The sequence below is a fragment of the Melozone crissalis genome, unplaced genomic scaffold, assembly GCF_028551555.1.
Source record: "Melozone crissalis strain CALT ecotype California unplaced genomic scaffold, PUWL_Pcris_2 ptg000023l_1, whole genome shotgun sequence".
Classification (NCBI taxonomy): domain Eukaryota; kingdom Metazoa; phylum Chordata; class Aves; order Passeriformes; family Passerellidae; genus Melozone; species Melozone crissalis.
In genome coordinates this window covers 20,404,475-20,426,317 of record NW_026535801.1, presented here as the reverse complement: position 1 = coordinate 20,426,317, position 21,843 = coordinate 20,404,475, and the positions used below count along the sequence as shown (strand labels likewise).

At 37.3% G+C, this 21,843-nt stretch overlaps 1 protein-coding gene across 1 annotated transcript; it reads right to left on the bottom strand.

The window, feature by feature from the left end:
* Window positions 1-21,774, bottom strand: CIR1 (corepressor interacting with RBPJ, CIR1). The gene is made up of 10 exons (XM_054277917.1): window positions 21,655-21,774; window positions 20,590-20,684; window positions 20,004-20,077; window positions 18,763-18,776; window positions 18,614-18,669; window positions 18,241-18,289; window positions 17,918-18,035; window positions 4,720-4,826; window positions 3,195-3,280; window positions 1-1,551 (listed from the first exon to the last, which is right to left on the bottom strand). Exons 1-10 carry the CDS (start codon window positions 21,724-21,726, stop codon window positions 828-830), a joined length of 1,395 nt encoding a protein of 464 aa, XP_054133892.1. The 5' UTR covers window positions 21,727-21,774; the 3' UTR covers window positions 1-827.
* Window positions 21,775-21,843: the final 69 nt, after the last annotated feature.

Here is a 21,843-nt window from a genome sequence, read left to right as displayed (position 1 = left end):
CTGGTTTTAAAGAATAAGCTATTTTATTATGGAAGTTCATCTTCATAACAACGTATGCGGAAAATGACTGACAGTCACTAAAAACACAAAAAGGTTCATGAAAACAAAAGGATGACTATTTACACTAACTTACTGCCACAAACAATGAAATACCTGAAGCAGTTGAGGCAGTAAATATTCCTTTCATGTCTTCAGAGATTATTGAACAATAACTTGACATTGTACTGACACATACCAACAGGGGTTCAAGATGTTTAGATAGCCCTGACCAAGCTGTACACTGCAGGAGGCCAGAAAATGTTGGCTATACACTTATGTGAACTATGTTTCTCTGTTGTTTTAACGCATAAAATTGATCTCTTACAGGGAACTTTAGGAAAAATGTTTCAGTATGAAAAAACCAAAACTCTCTACAAGACAATGCTTTGATATCTAAAGCAGTGATCTTATCCAGAACTATCTCAATTGCTTTCTCTGCTCCCCTCACAGTTGTATCCAAATAGAAATCATAGATGAAACCAAGAGTATCACATACTGCTTTTAAATATTTTAAAATCCTAAAATCAAGTTTGTGAATTACTGCATGTATACAAGAGGTATTTGCCAATAAGCATATTTAGACAGTAAAAAAATACCTTAACGTTTATACCTAATTTACAAATATTCCAACACAATAGAATTGAGCCATACATAAAGCTGTTGGCTCTATGTAGGAAATGCTAGTTCCAGAGGTTGGAAAATGAACAGCAGTATGCAACTGAGCCCTTGTTGAAAGCTATTCATCAAAACCCAGAGAAGTTCTTGTTTGCACCTGTCCCCTGTACTATCTATTTTTTTTTCCTCTCTCTGCTTCTGCTTCTGCTGCGTCTGCTCCTTTCTCTGTGTTCCACTTTACTGCACTTGTCCCCATGGCCTTCTCTACATTTCCCCCTCTCTCTGTGTACATCTGTGCTGGGGCTTCTGGTGTCCTTTTTCCTGTGCCGCTCTTCACCAGGGCTTTGACTTGGACTTCTTCTTATGTGCCTTTGCCTGGAACTGCTGTGATTTGAGCACGGGCTTCTCCTGCTCCCCTCATTCATGTTTTGGCTTCTACTATCCTTCTCCTTTCTTTCAGTGTCTCTCGTGTTCATGCTATGGGATCTGCTTGTGGACTTTCTTTCCCCCTCACAGGAGTTCCATTTGTTGTTCTCTGCAGAACTATCTCGCTTTAAAAGCTTGCACTTCTCCCTGTCTTTGTCCTTGTTACCGTGACTACTGGAGAGATCTTCATAAAGTTTTTCCTTCCTCGTTTTTGCCTTTCCTTCTGAATCGCTGCTGCTGCTAGCCTCTGAAAACTTGTCTTTTTTTCTTTTCTTAGAATCCATCTTCTTTTGTGCTGCTTTATCTCTGCTGTCAGTCTCGCTGTCACTGCTGCTTACTGAAGTTTCACTGGAGGATGAGGAAGAGGATCTCATCTTATGTTTCTTGTGTTTACTTTTGCTTTTTTTCTTTTGCTGCTTTTTCTTCTTTCTATCTTTCTTTTTCTTTTTCTTCTCTAGACGATCCAATTTCCTTTTGTTTTCAAAATAAAAGAGTGGCACAATCAGACATGTTAAGATATACTAGATTACAAAGTCATTGTCTTTCAAAGTTCACTAATTCTGATGACCTATACAGTAAATACATTCATTTTTATAAAAACACATTGAATTCTTTTCCTTTTTCAGCAAGGTTTCATTTTAAAACTTCTAACCTGCATTACCCATAGTATGTAATCCACAGCTGCTCCCTCAAAACAGGAATAATATGATCTTTTAATTCTTTATTTTTCAAAAAGATAAGTAAGAGATGTCAATTTGGGCCTTGTAACTTGGAATAAAAACATTCAGTAGTGCTTTCTTCCTCCTTGTCAGGCTGCTCTGGAGACTTGAGAAAATCATTGCTGCTTTTGTTTGTGCATTTTAAAAAGGTATTTTGAAAATTTAAAAAATGCCATTAGTATTCACTTTCTATTAATGATGAAAACTGAGACTAAAACATACATCTTTGAGTTCTTTAGGCAAATAATAGATATTTCCAGCAACCTCTTTTTTCACAACTAGAAACTTACATTTTCTGTCTGTGAATATACAATATTGCATCATCCTCATGCATACTATTTGATTACTTTAATGTAGTTTTTACTTTGCTTTCTGTATTTATGCTCAGAAAATCAGTGAGTGAATAGTGAAACTGCTTCCAGTGTATTAAAAATCCCTTCAGACTAATAAAGCCAAAAGGATCCAAATATTTACTAAACTTCAACTTCTAAAATATATAGGATTATAAAAATTTCAATGTGTTGGGCCAGCAGAAGTTCAAACAAAAATAACATTTTAAATTACTCTACATACACATTCCTTACTTAAAAGGAACATAAAACACGTTGACTGTTTTCAGAGAATTATTGCATATGTGAATACCACATGTACCTACCTACTACCTGCTTAGCCATTCACCTTTTCCCCCTCCCCTTCCACTCCCCACATATGTGACATCTTTTATCCTAAAAGCTTGTTTCATCTGCATGCCTCTATGGGATCTACCTGCCAGCAGTTAGTATTTTTGATTTTAAAAATTTTGAGATTATTTCAGGATAATGTTGCAAATGAAGACAGAAAAAACCCATTAGTCACCTGGCACACAGCATCACTTGGATAAAAGCAAAGCACAGGAACCTCATTAACTCAGACCCACAAGGAGCAGTAAGCTGCAAGCCCTGACACAAGCACAGGGTGCAGCTGGGCCAGCCTTGGCATTGGGGTACAGAGTCAGGTTCAGTTCAGCCACAGGGAGAAGATAAACTTTGTCAAGTTGTAAACCAGTGAACAAAAGCACAGAATTTTTTATCACAAGAGAAGATACTGTAAACAACAGAGTGCAGAATAGTATTTTAAAACAGCTGCACAGCATCCTTAGTGAGCCAATTAGTATTTCAGTATCCCACTTAAACTGGAAATGAGCCCCAACCAAAGGCATCAAAATTAGATTAAAATAAAACAAGTAGGTTAAAAATCATGCTACATAATGCCATTTGTGGTCAAGTGTATGTTAAACTAAGCTGATTTTCTTCTGCACTGATGGTGCTAAATGGCACCACAAAGTTACAGTGGCAATCATGGATGTAGTCAGAACTACTGGTGATACTTATCCCCTCCACTAAGTACCAGACCTACCTTAGAAGTTTCTGTTTTTGTTTGGTTGATAGTGATTTTAAAAATTCAACTTCTGGATCGTCATCTCCTTCACTTGTAACAAACTCCTAGAAAAATGTATTAAGACCTTAGCTTCTTATAGATAAAAATAATATATTCATTCAGATTTCTGTTTTAAAAGTGGTGCCCCTATGTACCTTATTTTTGCACAGATACAAATATATTTGTATTACTAAATCAGCCTCAGACACTGGTTAGAACAGAATACCCACTACCAAGTGAAAAGCCCCGACATTCTCTCTCAGAGCTGAGTAGGTGTTATAATGTGGGGGTTATACAACAGGAGTTATTATGAACACATGAAAAAATCACTGCCAGGGAAAGAAACATTTCTCAAATAGTTAATAAAAAGGAGCTGATTTTGAAGCCCACGATTCCCCAGGATAAGTCACTCCATTGTTATCATGCTTGGATGAATAGGTAAGACACTAGTCCTGCTCAAACTCAGAGTAATTTAAGCAAATTACTTTTCTGTCTCGGTTTAGTCATTAGGAAAATGGGTAACACATCTACTTCACTGTTGTGTTATTAGTCTTTAAATGTGCACAAAGTCTTCTAGCAATGCAAAATACTGTAATCATATAATCTACATGCAGTAACACAATCAGCAAAGCAAAACTGCTTTGAAGACCCTGAATTCCTCAAATTATGTGCATCTGGTACACCACAGTTCTCCACAGTGATGTTTTTAATTTTAGCCATACTCAGAAGACGAAAGAAGAAATAAAGATTAAAAAGCTCTTACAAAGAAACCCCCAGCACACCTAACATAAAGCAAACATACTGATATCAATATTATTCATTTAACAGTGTCCATTGGCTCCATTTTGGGGGGTACATAGCTTTTTTAAAGGCAAAGGTACATCTGTCTGTGGAGACACAATGGACTGCTGATTTACTGAAGACTTCAAGACCAGCTTGTGGTCATCCCCTCTTTACTAGTGGTTTGACTATCCTGCCATATGAACAAAGGTTACTTCAAGGAGTGTATATAAACCTTTCATTTTACACTTTTATTCAAGCACCTCAATTAGTAATACACTTTGAGCAGTCTAAGTAAAGGCAATTGAACCATTTTCACTCAAAGAAAAAATAACTGGAACAATGGTGAATCAAGTAAAAAAAAACCCTTCAGATATAGCATTCCTGTAATTATTTGTGCATACTACCTCAAACTTCATCCAAAGGGTAGCACTGTATTACAAGCATGCAGCAAAAGCCCTAACCACCCCATTATGAAAAATTCAATTTCTAGTCACCCAGAAGAGGGATTTAATTTATTATATGTGGTTTAAAAAGAAGTAATTTATGATTCACCATTCCGTACGAAACAAAGCTGGAAAACTAAGTTTTCTGACATTTTTCTACTGGTACAGCTCTTCAGCTTTCCTATGGATATGCATATTTGAAAACATTAAGTAACAATTCACAAGCAATCACATTTAGATTTACAGACATTTTCAGCTTACTGGTAAAAAGATATTACCTGTGATGGATCATTTGCGGTCAAGTTTCTCCCCAGTACATTTTGTTTCAGTGCAAACCCACTGTTTCTCATCTCCGCTATTAGCTCCGAGGGGTGCATTGATGGCCCTGTTCACAAAAATCACAGTTTGAATGTATCATTTATATCTCTCTACCTTTTTTGGACTCCACAGTAGGAATTCAGTTGAAGCTTTGTTAAGTAAAATCACAGCTAAATCAACTCAATAATCTTCTGCTGAGCAAATAATCAGATATGATTTTCTAAAACAGCAGTCTGAAGATTCAGAATGGAAAATAATTGCATTTTTCTTTAAGTACAAGGGGATTCTCTTATGTAACTTTGTCATGTTGAAAACAATATATTAGAAAAGTCTAGTAATATATTTTTATTATAGTAAAAAAAGCAGAGGACATCTAAATAAAGCATATTAAATAAGACTCAAGTACCTCCTCTCCTTTAAAACAATGAGATAATGCTCCTCTAATATGTCACTACTAACTCATTTTCCACAACGACACAAATCTTTTGAACTTCAATGTAAAAAGTAACATTAGAAGAATACATAAGGAATATAAAAACACATTAAAAGTATCTGTGTTCTTACTTATTCTAGGGATTGCCAAATATATGTAGCTCCAGACTATTATCTCCTCAGAGATTTCTGGTTTTATTAGCTTAAAAACATGCTATATTTTTCATTACAGTAGGTGTTGGCATTAGGCACATGATTTTTTCTTTGCAAGAATCTAACAAGGAGAAAAATATGTATTATGGATGTATTATGGATCATTCAGACTTGACTGCATAATTTACAAACCTTGTAACTCACTCTTATGCTTTAATTGAATCCCTGTGATCATCATAATGTTGTGTACTTGTCTGATTAGGTACTTTTCTTCACCCTAAATATTCACTCTCTTGTGAGGTCACTTTCAGTAAATTTCCTTCCCAGTTCCTTCACTAACCTTACTGTCAATGAACTGTGTAAGGTAAATCTAAATTAAAAGGAATGTAAAACAGGGCATGGAGCACACATTCAGTATTACTTCAGTAAACTACTGTACATGATAAGATTAATTAGCCTTATGAAATGCACTGATTCTGCTCTGTGGTTAAAGACTTAGTTGTAAGACTGATAAAACTCAGATTTTTAACACAGACAAGTAAGGAAAAATAAAGTGAGATTTTTGCAATAGAAAATATATGGAAATTAATATAGCACTTTCTCAAAAGAAGTAACCTTTTTCTTAGTTTTCCTGTACAATATATTACATTACAGAAACAAACAGGTCTACATGTAAAGCAGGAAGAAATAAAACAAAACTCTGGAAATGGTTTAAGGAGCCCCTGCATTAGTGACATTCTTTTCACAGGTTCCTTATTTTTCCAGGCATAAGCATTTTCAAATGAGATACCTTTAGGTCTTCCCTGGAGTTTACATTTTTCTTAAGTAGGGGGTTATTTCCCATCCTCTCTGTACTCTACACAAAGTGCTTTTTATTTTTATGTGTTATAGTGTAATTGTAAGCTCACAACTAATGAAGGTGTATAGGCCCCAGTGTCTACATTTTGGCACATTTCAATTTTCATACCTTGGTGTGCTTGTCGAAATCTACTCTGGCTGGAACAGAAACTAATATTAGACAGACAGAATTTGGCACCAGAAGAGGCCTTGATTTGAAAAGTCCATATAAAACAGCCATACAATTCAGTCAAAAACCCTGCATGAGGAAGCCAAGTGGAGACAAAGCACAGAGTCATGAAAGATTTCTCCACACCAAAGAAACCAAAACACTTGACCAATTCAAGCCTAGAATACCTCCATTATTCAAAGGCAGTTCCTCCCTATTATTCAAAGAGTCACTGCCTACAGAAGTAACTTAACTAACTTCTTAGGTATTCCTCTTCAGTGTTTCAGCATTGTATACATTTTGGTGTGTATCCAGTACCTAATTGTTGTCATTAGTGTGATTAGACCAATAGAGAAATGCAACTTGTCCAAATCTACACAGCAGATTTGTCAAAGAACCAAGACATAAGCCCTAACTTTGTGGGTCCCTATGAGGACTATGGTCAAAATTGAGATCAGAGAGACATGAGGGCACATTGGCCTTCAAAACAACAATTCAAAATTATTTTCCAGAAACAAACCTTTTTGGCATTCTTTGTGCATAGCACTGGCAAGAGGCAAGCAAAATAATTTCTTATTTTTTAAGAAAAAGCATGTAATGAATGCCCAACACTACTGATTTTTGTGCATCTGTTTCCTTGTATGTTAATGACATCAATGAGAAATTCATAGCTCCACCTACAGTATTTTAACTGCAATCCAATATTACCATGATAAGGACAATAAGGACAGTTACCAAACTACTGTTATTCCTGCTTTGTGGATGTATACAAGCTGCATCAAATGCACCCACAGAAACTTGAGACTAAAGTTTTTTATGAAATAAATTATTCCTGTTTTGGTCCCCCTACAATTGTGAGGGAAACAGTCATTTAGGTTCAGCCAAGCTTGTGAGGAGAGGCAAGAATCTCCAAGAAGCTTTATTAAGTATGCTACTTTTACTATAACTAAAGGTATTAGAAAACACTAGGAAATGAGATTCAGAAAATAAACCAACCCATAAATGTAAGTAGAGTCAAAACACAATCCTATTTCACAACTCTTGTGTGTGGAGACCCCGGCCAGGCATGCCATGGGCAGCTGTCCAGAGTGGTTGATTATGGAAGACACTTCCTTGCAGTATGGCATCTTTGCAGTTTAAAAAACATTAACATTTCTGAGAGGATGAAACAGATTAACCTGCTTACACTCTTTTTTAAACAATGATGCCACTGTGCTTCTCAGAAGTTCTGCTGCCCAGTGACAGCAAGACATCTGTAGAGACACAGCAGGGAGAAAACAATCTCTGATCTGAGAAGTGCAAAGAGACTGTTTTCTACCTGGTTACAAGTCCAGGCTGATAAGTTCAATTAAGACATCATATTTGACAATGACTGCACAGCTTAACTGCAAATCTCTATTATTGCCTACTTTCTGCAACAGAACAAGAATCAAGAAAATGTTAATTCTCATATAAACTCTTTTGCTTGAAATGAAAGGAATTAAATGCTTGGTGACTTTGTTTGCCCATCCATACCTCAACAGACTGCTTTTGATGTATATTTTAATGATGTTGATAAGCAGATCTGATTTTCTTTGAAATATCAGTGACAGGTTGAGGTCTCTCAGGACTCCTGAGCGCAGCTATTTTATGTGACAGCATTGAGGTGTGTAACATGCTTCCTTTTGAGATGCTTTTTCACAGAGTTCTAAAAGATGCCTAAGTCTGTGAGTAAACAATCACATTCTCATTTCCACATTATAAAATGCAATAGGGGATTTCTCCTGGCTAATGTAAATGGGAGAGACAAAGCCTGTAAAAGAAACCCTAAAAACTGAACCTCACTTAACAGAGATTTGAAAAAAGCAACTTCTCCGAAGTGTCCTTGGCTTCCCTATTAAGCAGTTAAAGCTTAAACCTTGATGCCAGCAGGTTGCCTGGTAACCCAAAGTGGTAAATCTTTTCAGCCTGCCTTTGGCTTATGACCACAGTTGTGTCTTCACCCTCCATGACTGTCAGAGAAAGCAGTACTGGGTATACCTGGCAGCCCTATGCTCCTGCTGAGTCATTAACAGTAAAACAGATGGTAGGACGAGCTGAAAGGCTTCTCAGTTGGCTAAAATCTTTGGCTATGATGATAGCTTATTATTCTTGAACAGCACACATCACTTGCAGACTCACTCATCAGGCACAAAAATCCTTTATGTGTTATGAAAATTAAACTCCTCATATAGGCAGTCCTTACAGACTTGTGAAGAAGCCACTTCTGTGACCTGATGCAGGTGAAAACATCCTGAGATATTAAACCATGAGCTGGCAGCACTTTAGATACTGGCATCCTATAAAAATAGCTGATTGCTACAACTTCTGACAACTAGTCCCTCAGCATTCTTTCATCAGCAAACTAAAAATAAGTTCAAAGTTACAATGTTTCATCATCTGTTTCTTATTCTTCCTGAAACAAGTCAAATACAGTACCTTGCTATTTTTGAATGTGACTGTTAAGGTTATTTTCTGAAATTTGCATTTTGATAGGAAAAAGAAAGAAAAGGAAAAAAAATCTTTAAAACTTTCCCAGATGCTACTCACCTAAAACTAAACCATTTACCTGCTTTAGAACTAATTCATAGTCTTGGAAAAACTTGTCATATAGCATGATTAACTGCTTGTGAATGTGACATTTATTTTTATGCATTAAGACAACTGACAACTTCTTATATTATCTGTAGTTACAAGTACTTAACATTATACAAGGGCTTGCACAAAAAAGTCTCCATCCTTAAATAGTCATAGATTTTTAAAGGGTTTTGTTGGCTACTGCAATTCTCAAGAAATAGTGTTGTCACGCAAAGAGGTTACAGTATCTTCCTGCTTCTTACTTTCCACAAAGATTCTTGCTGTACTAATTCTAATTCTCTCTGTTATCTTCTGTTCGAGATACTATTTAAGGATACAATTTAGATAGCTCAGCTGACTCAAAGAGTTGGGGCACAAAATCTAGAAACTCAAAACATGCAATGAAGTGTGAAGATCTGAGTCTTCACAAAGCACTACCCGAGTACAACTTAAGCTTGACAGCTTTTGGTGCATCTTTAAAATACCTGTAAAATTACATAAACAAAAGAGATGTAACTAGTTTTTTTTCTCAGGCATATATGAGCATCAATAACACTGGATTGCAGAAGAATATCATATTAGGATTCCCATAACATATTGTAAATTTGCTTTTTTAGAACAAGGAGCACTCCCAATTTCTCATCACACAACTGACATGAATTAACAGAATCAGTTCTGCTTCTATTAAGCCATCAGGGAGGGAATACAGTTCTGGATTTCAATTACTTAAGTGCCTGCCTTACAGCAAGCTCTTCCTGCCCCACATGTGTCCCAGAAACCAGAGAAACCTATGGCTGCAATAAATGTTCTGTTGTGTCTGTACTTCTCTTGATGCTACAGATGCAGAGGGCATGTAAGACTCTTGTTTTCAGAATGTTTTCTCTAGGAAGCACAGGCACCCTTAGGAGAGCAATGCCAGCTGTAACACACCATCTAGCAGGCCTCCATTACAACCTGCAAAGCACATTTTTTCTAATTATTCAATATGAGGGAGCAGTATACTAAAACACTTTGTCATGACCACTGTGATTAAATACCACATTTTCTGCAATAGCTTCAGTGGTACTGAGGACAGACCATCAAGTTATGTTTGCCAGCATCACAAAAAATAGCAATTTTACTTCCACCTACCCATGATGCAGAGTCATGACAGTATTTGCCCAATTTACTGATAAAAGCTTTCACTACTGTCACCAGTGCAGATAAGCAAACTGAATTATTCTTTACAATCAATCAAGTTTTAAATGGATTTTTATAGTGGAATATAAATGGAAAGCAAAGACACAAGAAACAATAACACTGTAATCTTTGGCAGGGGAGATGACAGTAAGCAGTTGTACTTACATTGTGGCTGCAGTTACAGAACTATATGATATTTAAGGTTGTATGTATGTTTTGTTTTGTATCCTATGTATTGCTACAAAATTAAATAGAGTACACTATTAAACAGAGTACACTATATAAAAGTTACTGGAAAAAGCAGGTTCTTCATGGTGTCATTTTAATTGCAACTATTTACCTTTCTTTTAACTATTGCTCATTTTGCATATAATCAAAACAATATTTAGAATATGGCTTTTAGAACAAGCTTTTCTCCCTTTCTGAAAATGTGTTCTGGCATGGGATATATTTTAGGTTACAAATGTGATCATTTTAATCTAAAAACATCACCATCATCACACCACCATCACACTTCTGACTTGTAGGAGACGTAATTGACATGAAAATGTAAACATGGCACACTTGTGTATCTGCTGTCAATTTGCCAGTATATGTCATGGTCAGTAAACTCCATGCTACCACGCTTAAAACTTAATTTATAAATCAAGGACAAGATACTCTCAAAGCTTCTCTTTTATTGCTACACATTTTTTGTTAGCAAAGTATGCCTAAAGCATGCTGTCACCATCCTTTCTCCTAGGCAGCCTGGACCATGTGAGGCCATAACTCCTCCAAACTGAAATTTATTTATGGTTTTCTACACATCAGTGGCACTAAAGTCATGCTTTGCTGTGGAAAAGTAGATAAATAAATACCTGCAGAGTACAAAAACACCTCTTTTGAAGTAACTAGGCTTTGGAAAATATTCTGATGGTGAGTTTCAGTCTAGCACACAACCACATGAAGGACAAATATACTCTGAATGCAGAATGCTACCTTTTTTGGGTAGGAGCAAAGACATAACATATGATACAATGGTTTTTAGGTTTTGCTTTAAAAGAGAAATTGACTTTAAAATTAGAATAGACAGTTGTGTCAATACATCCATATACTTTCTTGCGCTGTCCACCAAGTTTTCTATGGCTTTTGTTAATATGGAAATTGAGCAAAAATGGAAAAAAATTAGAGACTGAGCTTAATCACACTCCATAGTCCAACTTTTACTGAGGTTGTGATAGAGATGAGAGCAGGCACTTATTTTATCTACAGGACAAAGAACTATAATCAAAATTATGTGATCATGACACACAGTAAGTTCATGCTGCCTCCACTAATTCAGAATCAATCATCTTTTACTGATAATTTTTTCATCTATTTCAGAGATGAGTGCATTCAGACCATATTTACACTTCAAAGCAACTGCTGCAGTTGGCATTGAGAGAAATCAATGACTAAAACCCCTGGCTTTTAATTAGCTCTTCTTCAGAGGGCCTGCAGTTTAACTGTATTTAACACTTTAGCACAGAATTTCGGTGTAATTTGCCATGCTTTTGTGATTTGGTATTTCAGAGAAACCTGAGTTTCCTTTTTACTTTTTTGGAGTAGTAAAAGCCATTTAATATTATCAAACTGCTATTGGAATCTATATTTATCGCTTAAATGCTAAGCACAAGATTTCTAATAGAATCTGTATTTTATGCATTCACAACAAATACCAAGGCTTTTGAAACATAAATGGAGGATTATTCTAAAATGTGACAGTTCTTAAACTATGTGAAGATTTAGTTAAGGTTCCTACTGTTCACAATCAAAGGTCTCAGCTGCAGATCATAAAGGAAGGTTTCACACACTCTACACATTTCTACAGATGACCATTTATACAAATATTCACAGTTAATATATTCAAATACCTTTTCTTGGTTATGACAAATTCAAAAGGACATTTAAAAAAAAATCCTGCATTCCCAATACAATGCAGACTTTTCTCTGTTGGGAAAAAAGGAACTGTATTTGTCACTGGGAAACTGCAGTGAGATGCAGACATAATGCAACATAAACATAGATTTCATTTTTTGCTGTCTCCACCTGACTGGTAATTTCAATGATTACTCTGGAAAGGTATTTCACCTAAAGGCTTAAGATCAGTGGAGCACACTAAGTCACAGACAGATGGGAACAATGCCCACAGTCAGTTTAGGGGCACTGAGGAGATGAAAAGAGAGGGTGCAAACCCCAGAGCTGGGTAACAGCCTTTAGAAGGCTGCACCTGCACAGCTATACCTACAGTGGCTTTCTCCTGTTAGACCATAAGACACTAGATACACATACAGATTGCTCCATTAGAATTTTACCTGAATTTGCCTGAAATTTCCAGAAGGTAAGCACTTTACAGTAATTTTTCCTTAGTAATTCCACAGCATGGCTCACATATGGAGCCAGTCAGCTGTAAAAAATGCAAAGTAGTCCACAGCAGACGAGGATGCTCAGCACTCTCCAGGCTTAGCTTTCACAGGCCAAGAGTCCAAGAACATCTTTTAACCTTCCCATCCCACTTCTAACTATGCTCTTCATAAAATTGCAGACACTAGCCTCACTTCCTAAGATAGTATACCCTTCTTCATAAAAAAGGAACAGATACTGGGTTCTTTCTTCTAAAAAACATATAATAGAAGTTGTAAGCATTCAAGCTTTCATAGCTTTTCAGTAATCCTTCCCCTCATCTGCCCAAACCACCATTGAACAGGATAGATTGTTTGCAGGAAAGAAGGGAAAGGAAAAAAAATTCAGTTTGTCTTAACTTCACCTGATCAAGAAAGCCACAGGCAATTTTGAAGTGAAATAACAGTATTATTTCAAAACACTTTGCACAGGACACCTAATGATCTCTGTTCCAATCAAGTTAATGGCTTTTCAGGATTCACAAAAAAACCTCACAAGCCCCAACAGATGCTCCTGGTTAATGAGAAGAAAGGATTGTAAAAACAGGCAAACTTTGAGATGCTAGTGAGCTGGTTTTTTTATGGTATGCATTCTGTATTTTCTACATGCATATATACACAGTGGCACGTAAAGTCAGAAGCACAACTGGTGTTTTCATCTGGAATGAACTTTGAAAGTTAGGATTTTATCAGTAAAACACTCTGTAAATCAGTTTAGCCCAAAGAAGCATTTTGATTGCCTAATTTACCTTTGTAAAGGAGAAGCAAATCTTTTAAGTTGGTCTCTGCAAGCCTCACAGCTGGAACATTGGAACACTACTTCGCAGTTTTCAGTGATCAAAGTTACTTTATATCTAAAACTAAGAATTTCATAATAGAAATAATGCAACACCAGGGGGTGCAGTTATCATGCAATAATTACACTCCTGGGAGATTACAGACAAGGCTGTACCCCAGGGGTGTGATTATCCCATGATAACCACATCCACTGAAATTGCCTTATTGAAAAAATAATCTCCAGTCACTGGTGAGATATTATTCAATAGGTGCTTTTTAATGGTAAGATTATTATTTTTTTTTGTATGAATTACCAGCTAGATTAGTAAAATGGTCCCAGAAGCAAAAAAAACAAGCCACCATGCCCAAGTTAAGGTACTGATTGTACCTATTTTTGTTTGCTGAAGCACTGCAATGTATGTCAGACCTTGAAAGACAGCAGAAGACAGTTCTGTGGCACAGACACCCTCTGCCCTGCAGCGCTTTCACTGGAGGAAAATGAAGGCTGTGACTGATCTTTGCACACAAAATATTCAACACCAAATCCGACACAGCAATTGCCAACCAGTTTTGTGTGTCAAGAGGAACATTACAATGTAGTCTTCACATCACATTAAAAGACAGCTATTCTTCTGCTGAAATTACAGAATCACAGCTTACAGGGTTTATGGGAAAGAAAAAGCCTATATTGGACATGATGTGGGGGGGAAAAAAACCTCAGTTAATAATTTTTCTTTTTCCCTACGGAGAAACAGAGCAGGAACTTTAGCTAAGTCAACTAAATCAGACATGAGTTTCACTTTCATTTATTTGCAGTCAAATGTTTCCTCTGATGCTGAATAAAATACTGAGTCCAAACAAGACATTTTGTTTAACTCTTTCTGAAGCAGGAATAAATTAGAACAAAACAAAAACTGAACTTGTATCAAGGCCTGCTACAAATTTTTGACAGGGAAGCCAGACCATTTGTTAAAACCTACTTCTGCAGAAATTAGTGATGCCAGTGTCCTTAGCACACCAGATTCAGAACCATGAAGCCCAAAGCTCCCACAGCCTGACTGGGCAGAGATTCACCACCAGCCAGGATGCTCAGCAGCACATGGACCAGAGCCTTCCAGTACTGTGCTGATGCATGGTGTGCTCCAGCAAGGCAGAGTATTTGCAAAGTTGGAAGAATTCTAACCTAAATTTAGCAAGGGTAACTACCACGCACTGCCAAAAAAAAAATTATTCCACTCAATTTGCATGAAAAGGATGTAAGATTGACTTCTATTAGGATGAAATGATTATAAATCAGAAGAAATTAAGCACTACCAAGTAAGTTAACTTCAAAGCAATAGAGCTCTTTCCAAAGTGTATTAAAAAAAATCCAAAGATTTGCTCTTAAAAAAAATGTTTAGTTATTCAGAACTTAAATTTGGTCCTTCTAATACAAATAATTTCATAAACTAATTGGAATTCTTGTACATTGACTACTGTACTAAAATTTTCCTCGTTATACCTGTATTTCTTAGCTGTGCCCTTTCATTTATGAGACGATATTTATATTTCAATTTCCTGAAACACCAGCTAGAAAGAAGTTTACCACTACTTCCTAAATGTGGCAATACTTCCTAACCTTTGAAAGTACTATATGCTCTAATAATTTAGCCAAACATTTTTCAACTTTTTGAGAGTTCATTGCAAATGTATTTTCACACACTGAGTTATTAAAAAGTCCAGTCAAATAAATTTAGCACACATCCCAGACTTGCTGTATACCACCAGTAATCCCTGCCTGTCCTTGAAATCCCTATTCACTGCTCTGTTCAGAGATGTGTTTTAACCTCTACATTTTAGAAACGAACAAACAGCTTCAGAAAAATTGAACAAACTCTACCTTACCTCAGAAGCCAAGGAATTTTGCACTTTTTTTTTCCTGTTGCTGACAACCACAAAAAATGAAAACTGTGGACTATTTCCATGGTTTTTACCAGCATTCTAAGCATGAGGAGACACTTGTGACATGTGGAGGAGTGGATGCTTGGGAAGCAATTAATGTGCAAGTCAACTTGTTTCAAGTGCAAAGGACTTTTTAAAATCATCAGTTCATAAAACACAGAACAGTGTCATAAAAGGATGATCTCATTAAAAGTCTCTGTCCCTTCCAAAGTTTTTTCTGGAGTTCTAGCCAGTCTAAATAACGGTATAGCAATGGACATTTCTGCAGGACTACAAAGCAATAAAAATTAATCAGGAATTTAGTCTAGAAAGCAGTTTAGGAGTGCATGCAATTACTGATAAAGAGAAGCAGGAAGAAAGAGAGCTTGAGGAGGTGTATTGCACAGAGCAACAGAAGAAGGTTCTTGGAGGTGGAAAGAGAGGCAGCAGAGCCAACTGTGGATCTGCAGCACTGTAACAACTGGGCTGAACTCTCAGCAATGCAAAGCAATTGCTCCCATCCCAGCCAACACAGCACTACTGTCAGGGTTTCAACAACAACAAAAAACCTCATAGTTTTTAAAAAAATACATGGCATACACTTTAGCATACCATATGGATGAATTATGAGTCTTAAGAGAAGCAGTGAATTCAAGAATTTGTGTTGTCATTTAACTGCAGTGCTTCATTTACACGTATTTCCAGAAGTCATCTAAGGAGTGTAACTTAACTTGTTATTAAATCAGAAGAAGTTTTAGAAAAGTTGATGAAAGGTTTGTATTCCAGAGGCTAGAAAAAGCAGACAACCCTTTATTTGATATTGTAATTAATATTACCACTTTCTCTAAGCCTTGTATTTGCTATTAAATCGAGAACTTTAAGCTTTACCTACAGTGTTCTTACATAGTTTCCCTGAAAGAAAGAGAAAGTAGCAGTATCATTACAGCTGACTATTCAAATTCAAGAACAGCTTCTTACAAATTATATATACAAATCCTGATCTGTCGCCCACCCCTACTCTCTAAAAATCCTTCCTCAGCCTACAAGAGTCTAAGCTCAGCATAGCACACTGTCTTCTAAGTTCCAGAGTTGAAAATGAGAGGGCACTGGCACAGTCTGAGAACATCTAAGTACTTTTACACCATTTTCCTTCATGCAAAATTCATTATACATGCTAAATACTCTCTTTAGGCTTAGAAAGATGGTTTGAAAAGCCATCTGGGGGACATCTCTTCAAGTGGGATACACCCACAGCAGTCAAACATTGCCTACACCTATATAGATAGTTCAGCAAGGTTTGAAACAAGCAGTTATTCTTCTACTGACACTGCAGAGTGTCTGTATTACACTGGAACAAATAATAAGGAATGCATATTCAGGTTTGTGCAAGCACGAACAAATAATTTCTGCTTTTTCAACCAAACACCCCTAAAACTGACCCACATCATTTGAACTGAGGTGTGGATAGTCAGTTCTGTAGCACAAAAGCATCTCTGACATGCAAGAGCTGCACAATATAATTCTACCACCAACAAATGCTCTAAGCACAGTTTTTTTCTAAGATAAGAATCATGCAAGAAAGTGATTTAACTTTATAACCAACTGAACAGAAAGGCTGAGCAAGTCAACTACAGGCTGAGTAATACAATGGCATAATCATCAGACAATGCCTAAAAAGACAGGAGAGTAAGGGGCACCATTTCCTTTAACTCAACTCTTCTAGGCCTCATCCCAAAGAAACTATGTATCTGTGTGACTCAAATCTGAAAAACAAGCTTGTTGGTAGGCTAAATATGTAACAAAACTAGGAGCTGCTACATAAAATAGATAATCTGAATGAAGACAGAGAACAGCAGAAATCATGGAGTGTGTGCAAATTAATGTAATGGTGTCCCTAGATAACCCAAGACACAACAGGTGTCTTTAGAGCACAGCACAGCAAGGATGAAAAGTCACCCATGCTACCTGATGTTTCCTTAAAATGCCCCAATTTTAAGAAACTTAAAAGCATTACAACTTGGGTTAACTCACAGAAAAAAATGTACTGTAGGTAAAAAAAATAATATTCAATTTGAATGCTAATACCCACTTCTTCAAACATAATCTAGCACTAACTGCTGTGTGACTTCAAGTAACAGGAGAGCTAATAGAAGAAAGAAAATTGTAGCTCGAGAAGCAAAAAAAAAAGAAGGGAAACCAGACATTTGGAAATCTAGGTTTCAATTGCTTATCCACTTCTACAATTGCACATTAAAAAAAAGCCCACAAAGGTCTCTCTTTTACCAAGAGATTAACAAAGATATAATGATATATTCCATCTTATCTAAGCAGTTTGCTTAAATCTGAACTGGGACAGTCTGCGACAATCCATTCATTTTTTTGGTGACACAAATTTTGTCATTCTGATCTAAAGTCTCATGGCAGCTTCTCAGTTTTAGGCATGGATAGGATCAAAGCAATATAGAATCTTTTTTAAATGAGTTACTAATTAGAAGATTAGGTCCCTGCAATATGAAATAACTAACTCAAACTTGTGAAGCCTACATTTGGATTTCACGGTTTTCCAGATTTCATCAACTCTCTGAAATATGATAAACTTAAACCTTCTAAAATTAAACATGATAAGCTCCCTCCATATATGTCTAACCAGAACTTTAAAAGCCATTTACTGCCTACCTGAACCATCACTGGAGACTGAACTTGCATTGATTCCAGAGAGGCCAAATAAGGGACATTCTCGATCCGTGTTTATGTGACCCCACTTGTGGCATTTAATGCATCTCACATTCCGCACCTAAGGGCAACAAAGCCAATTGACACCATTCAGTCACCAGCGTAGCTGAACCTTTACAGAAACCTCTGTGTCATTAGGCATAAGAGAAGCCTTCAAACCCACTGAAAAAGAGGTGATAAATTTAAGGGAGCCCATGTGAAAGTTCTGTATAACAACATTTGAAATTCACCCCAGACACCCACAGAACGAAATGTGTGTAACTTGCCTGGATACCAAAGGGCTGATCTCTGATATTCATATCATCCTTAGCATATCTGTACACAAACACAAGAGAAAACAAATATTCCATTCACCACTATTTTTGAAAAGACATCCTATATACAAAGTTACCTTTTGTTGATAAGCGTGCACCCATTTCAGAGGTATAATTCCGGTACACGTTGTTTTTAATTTGTTTTCAAATATGGATGTAAAAATCAAATGAAAATAAAGCTAAGCAAGGAAACAGTTCCAGGTTAACAGATTTTCCTAATTAAGTGTCAGGACATGAAAAGATCACACAAGTGTCCTACTCAAAAATGAAACAGGGAGGAAAAGGGACAAAAAGAACAGTATATGAAAAAATCCAGATATCTTACTTTTCTCGAGGAGCAACTTTTTGCCATTCAAATTTGTATTCAGTCTCTCCTTCTTGCTATAAAACAGAGAACGTGGTAAGTTTGAAGTTTTTCAGAATACATTTTAAGCAAGCAAGAAGAGAACATAAAGAAATAATGTAATGAAATACCTCTTTTGTTTCCTCTTTGAATTTTCAGGAAGCATGCAAAGAAAATAAATGATGCATTAATTACATATGTAAAATCCACATGCTGTTTCCCTCCCCCAAGCTAAAGAAAAAACATTTTATGGTTTATACTAATCAATAGTGCAAGTACTCAGGAAGTAGCTTTATATAAATACAGTGCACTTACAAATAACCAGCCTCTAGTATATAGCTTTAAATCCTGTAAGTCCAGAATCACCTTCTAAAACTATGCTGATTTGTTACACAAATAAAAACTTCACTTTTTGCAAGAGTAGCAACAATATTTACTTTTAAGATATTAAAAAAAAATTTAGCAATAATTGCTACTTTGAAATTGTATTTTCTCTAAGCTTAAGGGATTACTATTAGAGCTTCTAAAGTTAAATAATTGCAAAACTTAGTCTACAAAGAATGAGTCCATCCAAGCATTTCCAAATGATTTCATGCAAATGGGAAAGATGCATTTTAAAGGGAACATGTTTTCTCTTAGAGGAAATACATTTTCTTAGTTCTTCACTTACATTCAGATCTTGCTAAAATTAAGTGATTGATACGAGTGTCCACCAGGTATTCAGAAACTTCCATTTATGACACTACTGAAGAATCATAGACTCACCAGACACAGGTCAGGCAGCATTTTTGACTACTGAATTTCAGCATTTATCATTTTTATAACTTCTGATAATTAATTTCTTGCTCTGGTATTTCCTATTTTTGACAAGCATCAAGCTGAATTATGGGTGTAACTTTTAAACAAAAGCAACCTGCTATTTTTGTAAAGGAGAGCAGGCCAAAATACAGATTTGTGTTGTCTGAGTCATTGCCCTGGTAAGGTCCAGTCCTCCTCATCCAATGGCTTTATAACTGGCTAAAGAAGAATCCTTGGTTGAGGACATAATTTATGCTGTTTCCTGGAAAGAGATTTATCTGGTCTTCCCTTCACATTGAACTGTTGCTTAAAAAAACCCCAACCCCAACCATTCCTTTGGAAGAAATTAAAGCTTTGTGAGATCAAAATTATTACATACTGTATATATACACACATATTTATATATCTATATATATATCTATGCACATTCTCACAGAAATAATTAAAAAATCACACCTTCTATCATTATCTCACCATGAACATGTTATTTTAAAATGGAATACATCACGTTTGTTTCTTCAGAAGGTTTTTAGCTTTGCAGTACCATCTCCCCACAATCAGGAAACAGCAATACCTTTCTTTGCTCCAGGTGGGGCCTCATACATGAAATTAAGACCATTCTTCACACGCTCATCACCCATAAGCAACCTAAATAAAAAGGGCAGTTTGGGATGTTACACACAAAACAGTCACGTTGGTAACACTCAAAAAAACAAAAGTATGAAATTGTTGTGATAACTAGCATTTTTTAATTTGTTAATGTGAGTTACAAAATGTGAGTATCAAAAAACCTGAGAGATGAGTCAATGACTTTGCATGGTACATTGTGTACAAAAATCACACATTTCAATCTCAGCTGAAAAGTATTATGTCAAGAGTTACAAAAAGCAGATTTCTGTGTGATACAAATGTATTATTATACAAGATTATTGACTGTTCTGTGAAATGTGCATATTTTGAAATTAATCAGAAGGCAGGCACAAACCACTAAAGAAGTTCTTGTGACTTCTGCTAATCAGACATCGCTTAATGAATCACTGCCCTCTCCTACTACTACAGTCAATGGAGACAGTACTTCAAACTGCTCACAGCAGTATCACCTTCACTACTGTGAAAACAAGACAGGAGGAAGAAGGGAGCAATCTTAAACCAATTCTCACCTATTATCGTAGGATTCCTGTTCTTTCAAATATTGTTGCATTAATTCTTCTTGTTTCTTCTTATCATATGATATTTTCTGTTCTGCCATCCATACCTAGTTAAAATAATTAAGCTTCCACTTAAATACAAAAACTATTACAAAATATATTAGTGTGTAAATAACTAGTTTACCCAATTGAAAATGTTTAACAAGGGACGATCACCATTCTAATTGCATAAAACACATAATTTTCATCCAGTATTTTAACAAATTAACTTCCCACAGCACTAATTTTGAGAAACTTCAAGTTCCAACAACACTGACACACTGAAAAGACAGGAGAAAATGCGGTAGCTCAGAAAAGCAGGCTCAGAAGACACCGTGTGGGTGCCACTGTTTTCCCTGTAGTGACCCTTGCTCGGCGAAGTCTCTGCAGACCGCAAGCCCCAGGGCCCCTCGGGGGCTCCTGCCCTGGGCCACGGTCTGGAGAGGGCACCTGCACCCAGCTCAGGCAGGTGTGGAATACTGGGAAAGCACGGGCACATCGGGACAGGTAGGCTTTTCCTGGACGGGGTACAGCGCCTATTTACTCTGAGAATCAGGTACTGAATAGCCCGAGCCAGGAAAATGCGACAGTCATACACACTTGGGAACAAGAAAACCCGAAGCTTCAAATATTTCTTAACTATTTCACTGCTTTCTCCATCCTCTTTGCCCCAGCACCGGTGCCATCCCAGCAAGGTGAGGAGCCCTGCTCGGTGCTCGGTGCCACCCCAGCAAGGTGAGGAGCACTGCTCGGTGCCACCCCAGAAAGGTGAGGAGCACTGCTCGGTGCCACCCCAGCAAGGTGAGGAGCACTGCTCGGTGCCACCCCAGAAAGGTGAAGAGCCCTGCTCGGTGCCACCCCAGGAAGGTGAGGAGCACTGCTCGGTGCCAGCTCAGGGAGATGAGGAGCCTTGCTCGGTGCCACCCCAGGAAGGTGAGGAGCACTGCTCGGTGCCACTCCGGGAAGGTGAAGAGCACTGCTCGGGCCGCTGCGGTACCGTCAACCCGTCCCCGCCGGGGCACCCCCGGCCCCCCTCACCTTCTTGATGTTGGACTTGGAGGCGGGGTGAAAATCCTTCTTGCACATGAAGTTGGCGAACGACTTCCCCATGGCGGTGGCGGGGGAGCGGGAGCCGCCGGCCCCCACACGGACAGGCACAGCGACGCTCCGGGGCGGCCTCGGCCGGGCCTTCCGGGTCGGCGGGCGGGCCTTCCGCGGGCACCGCCC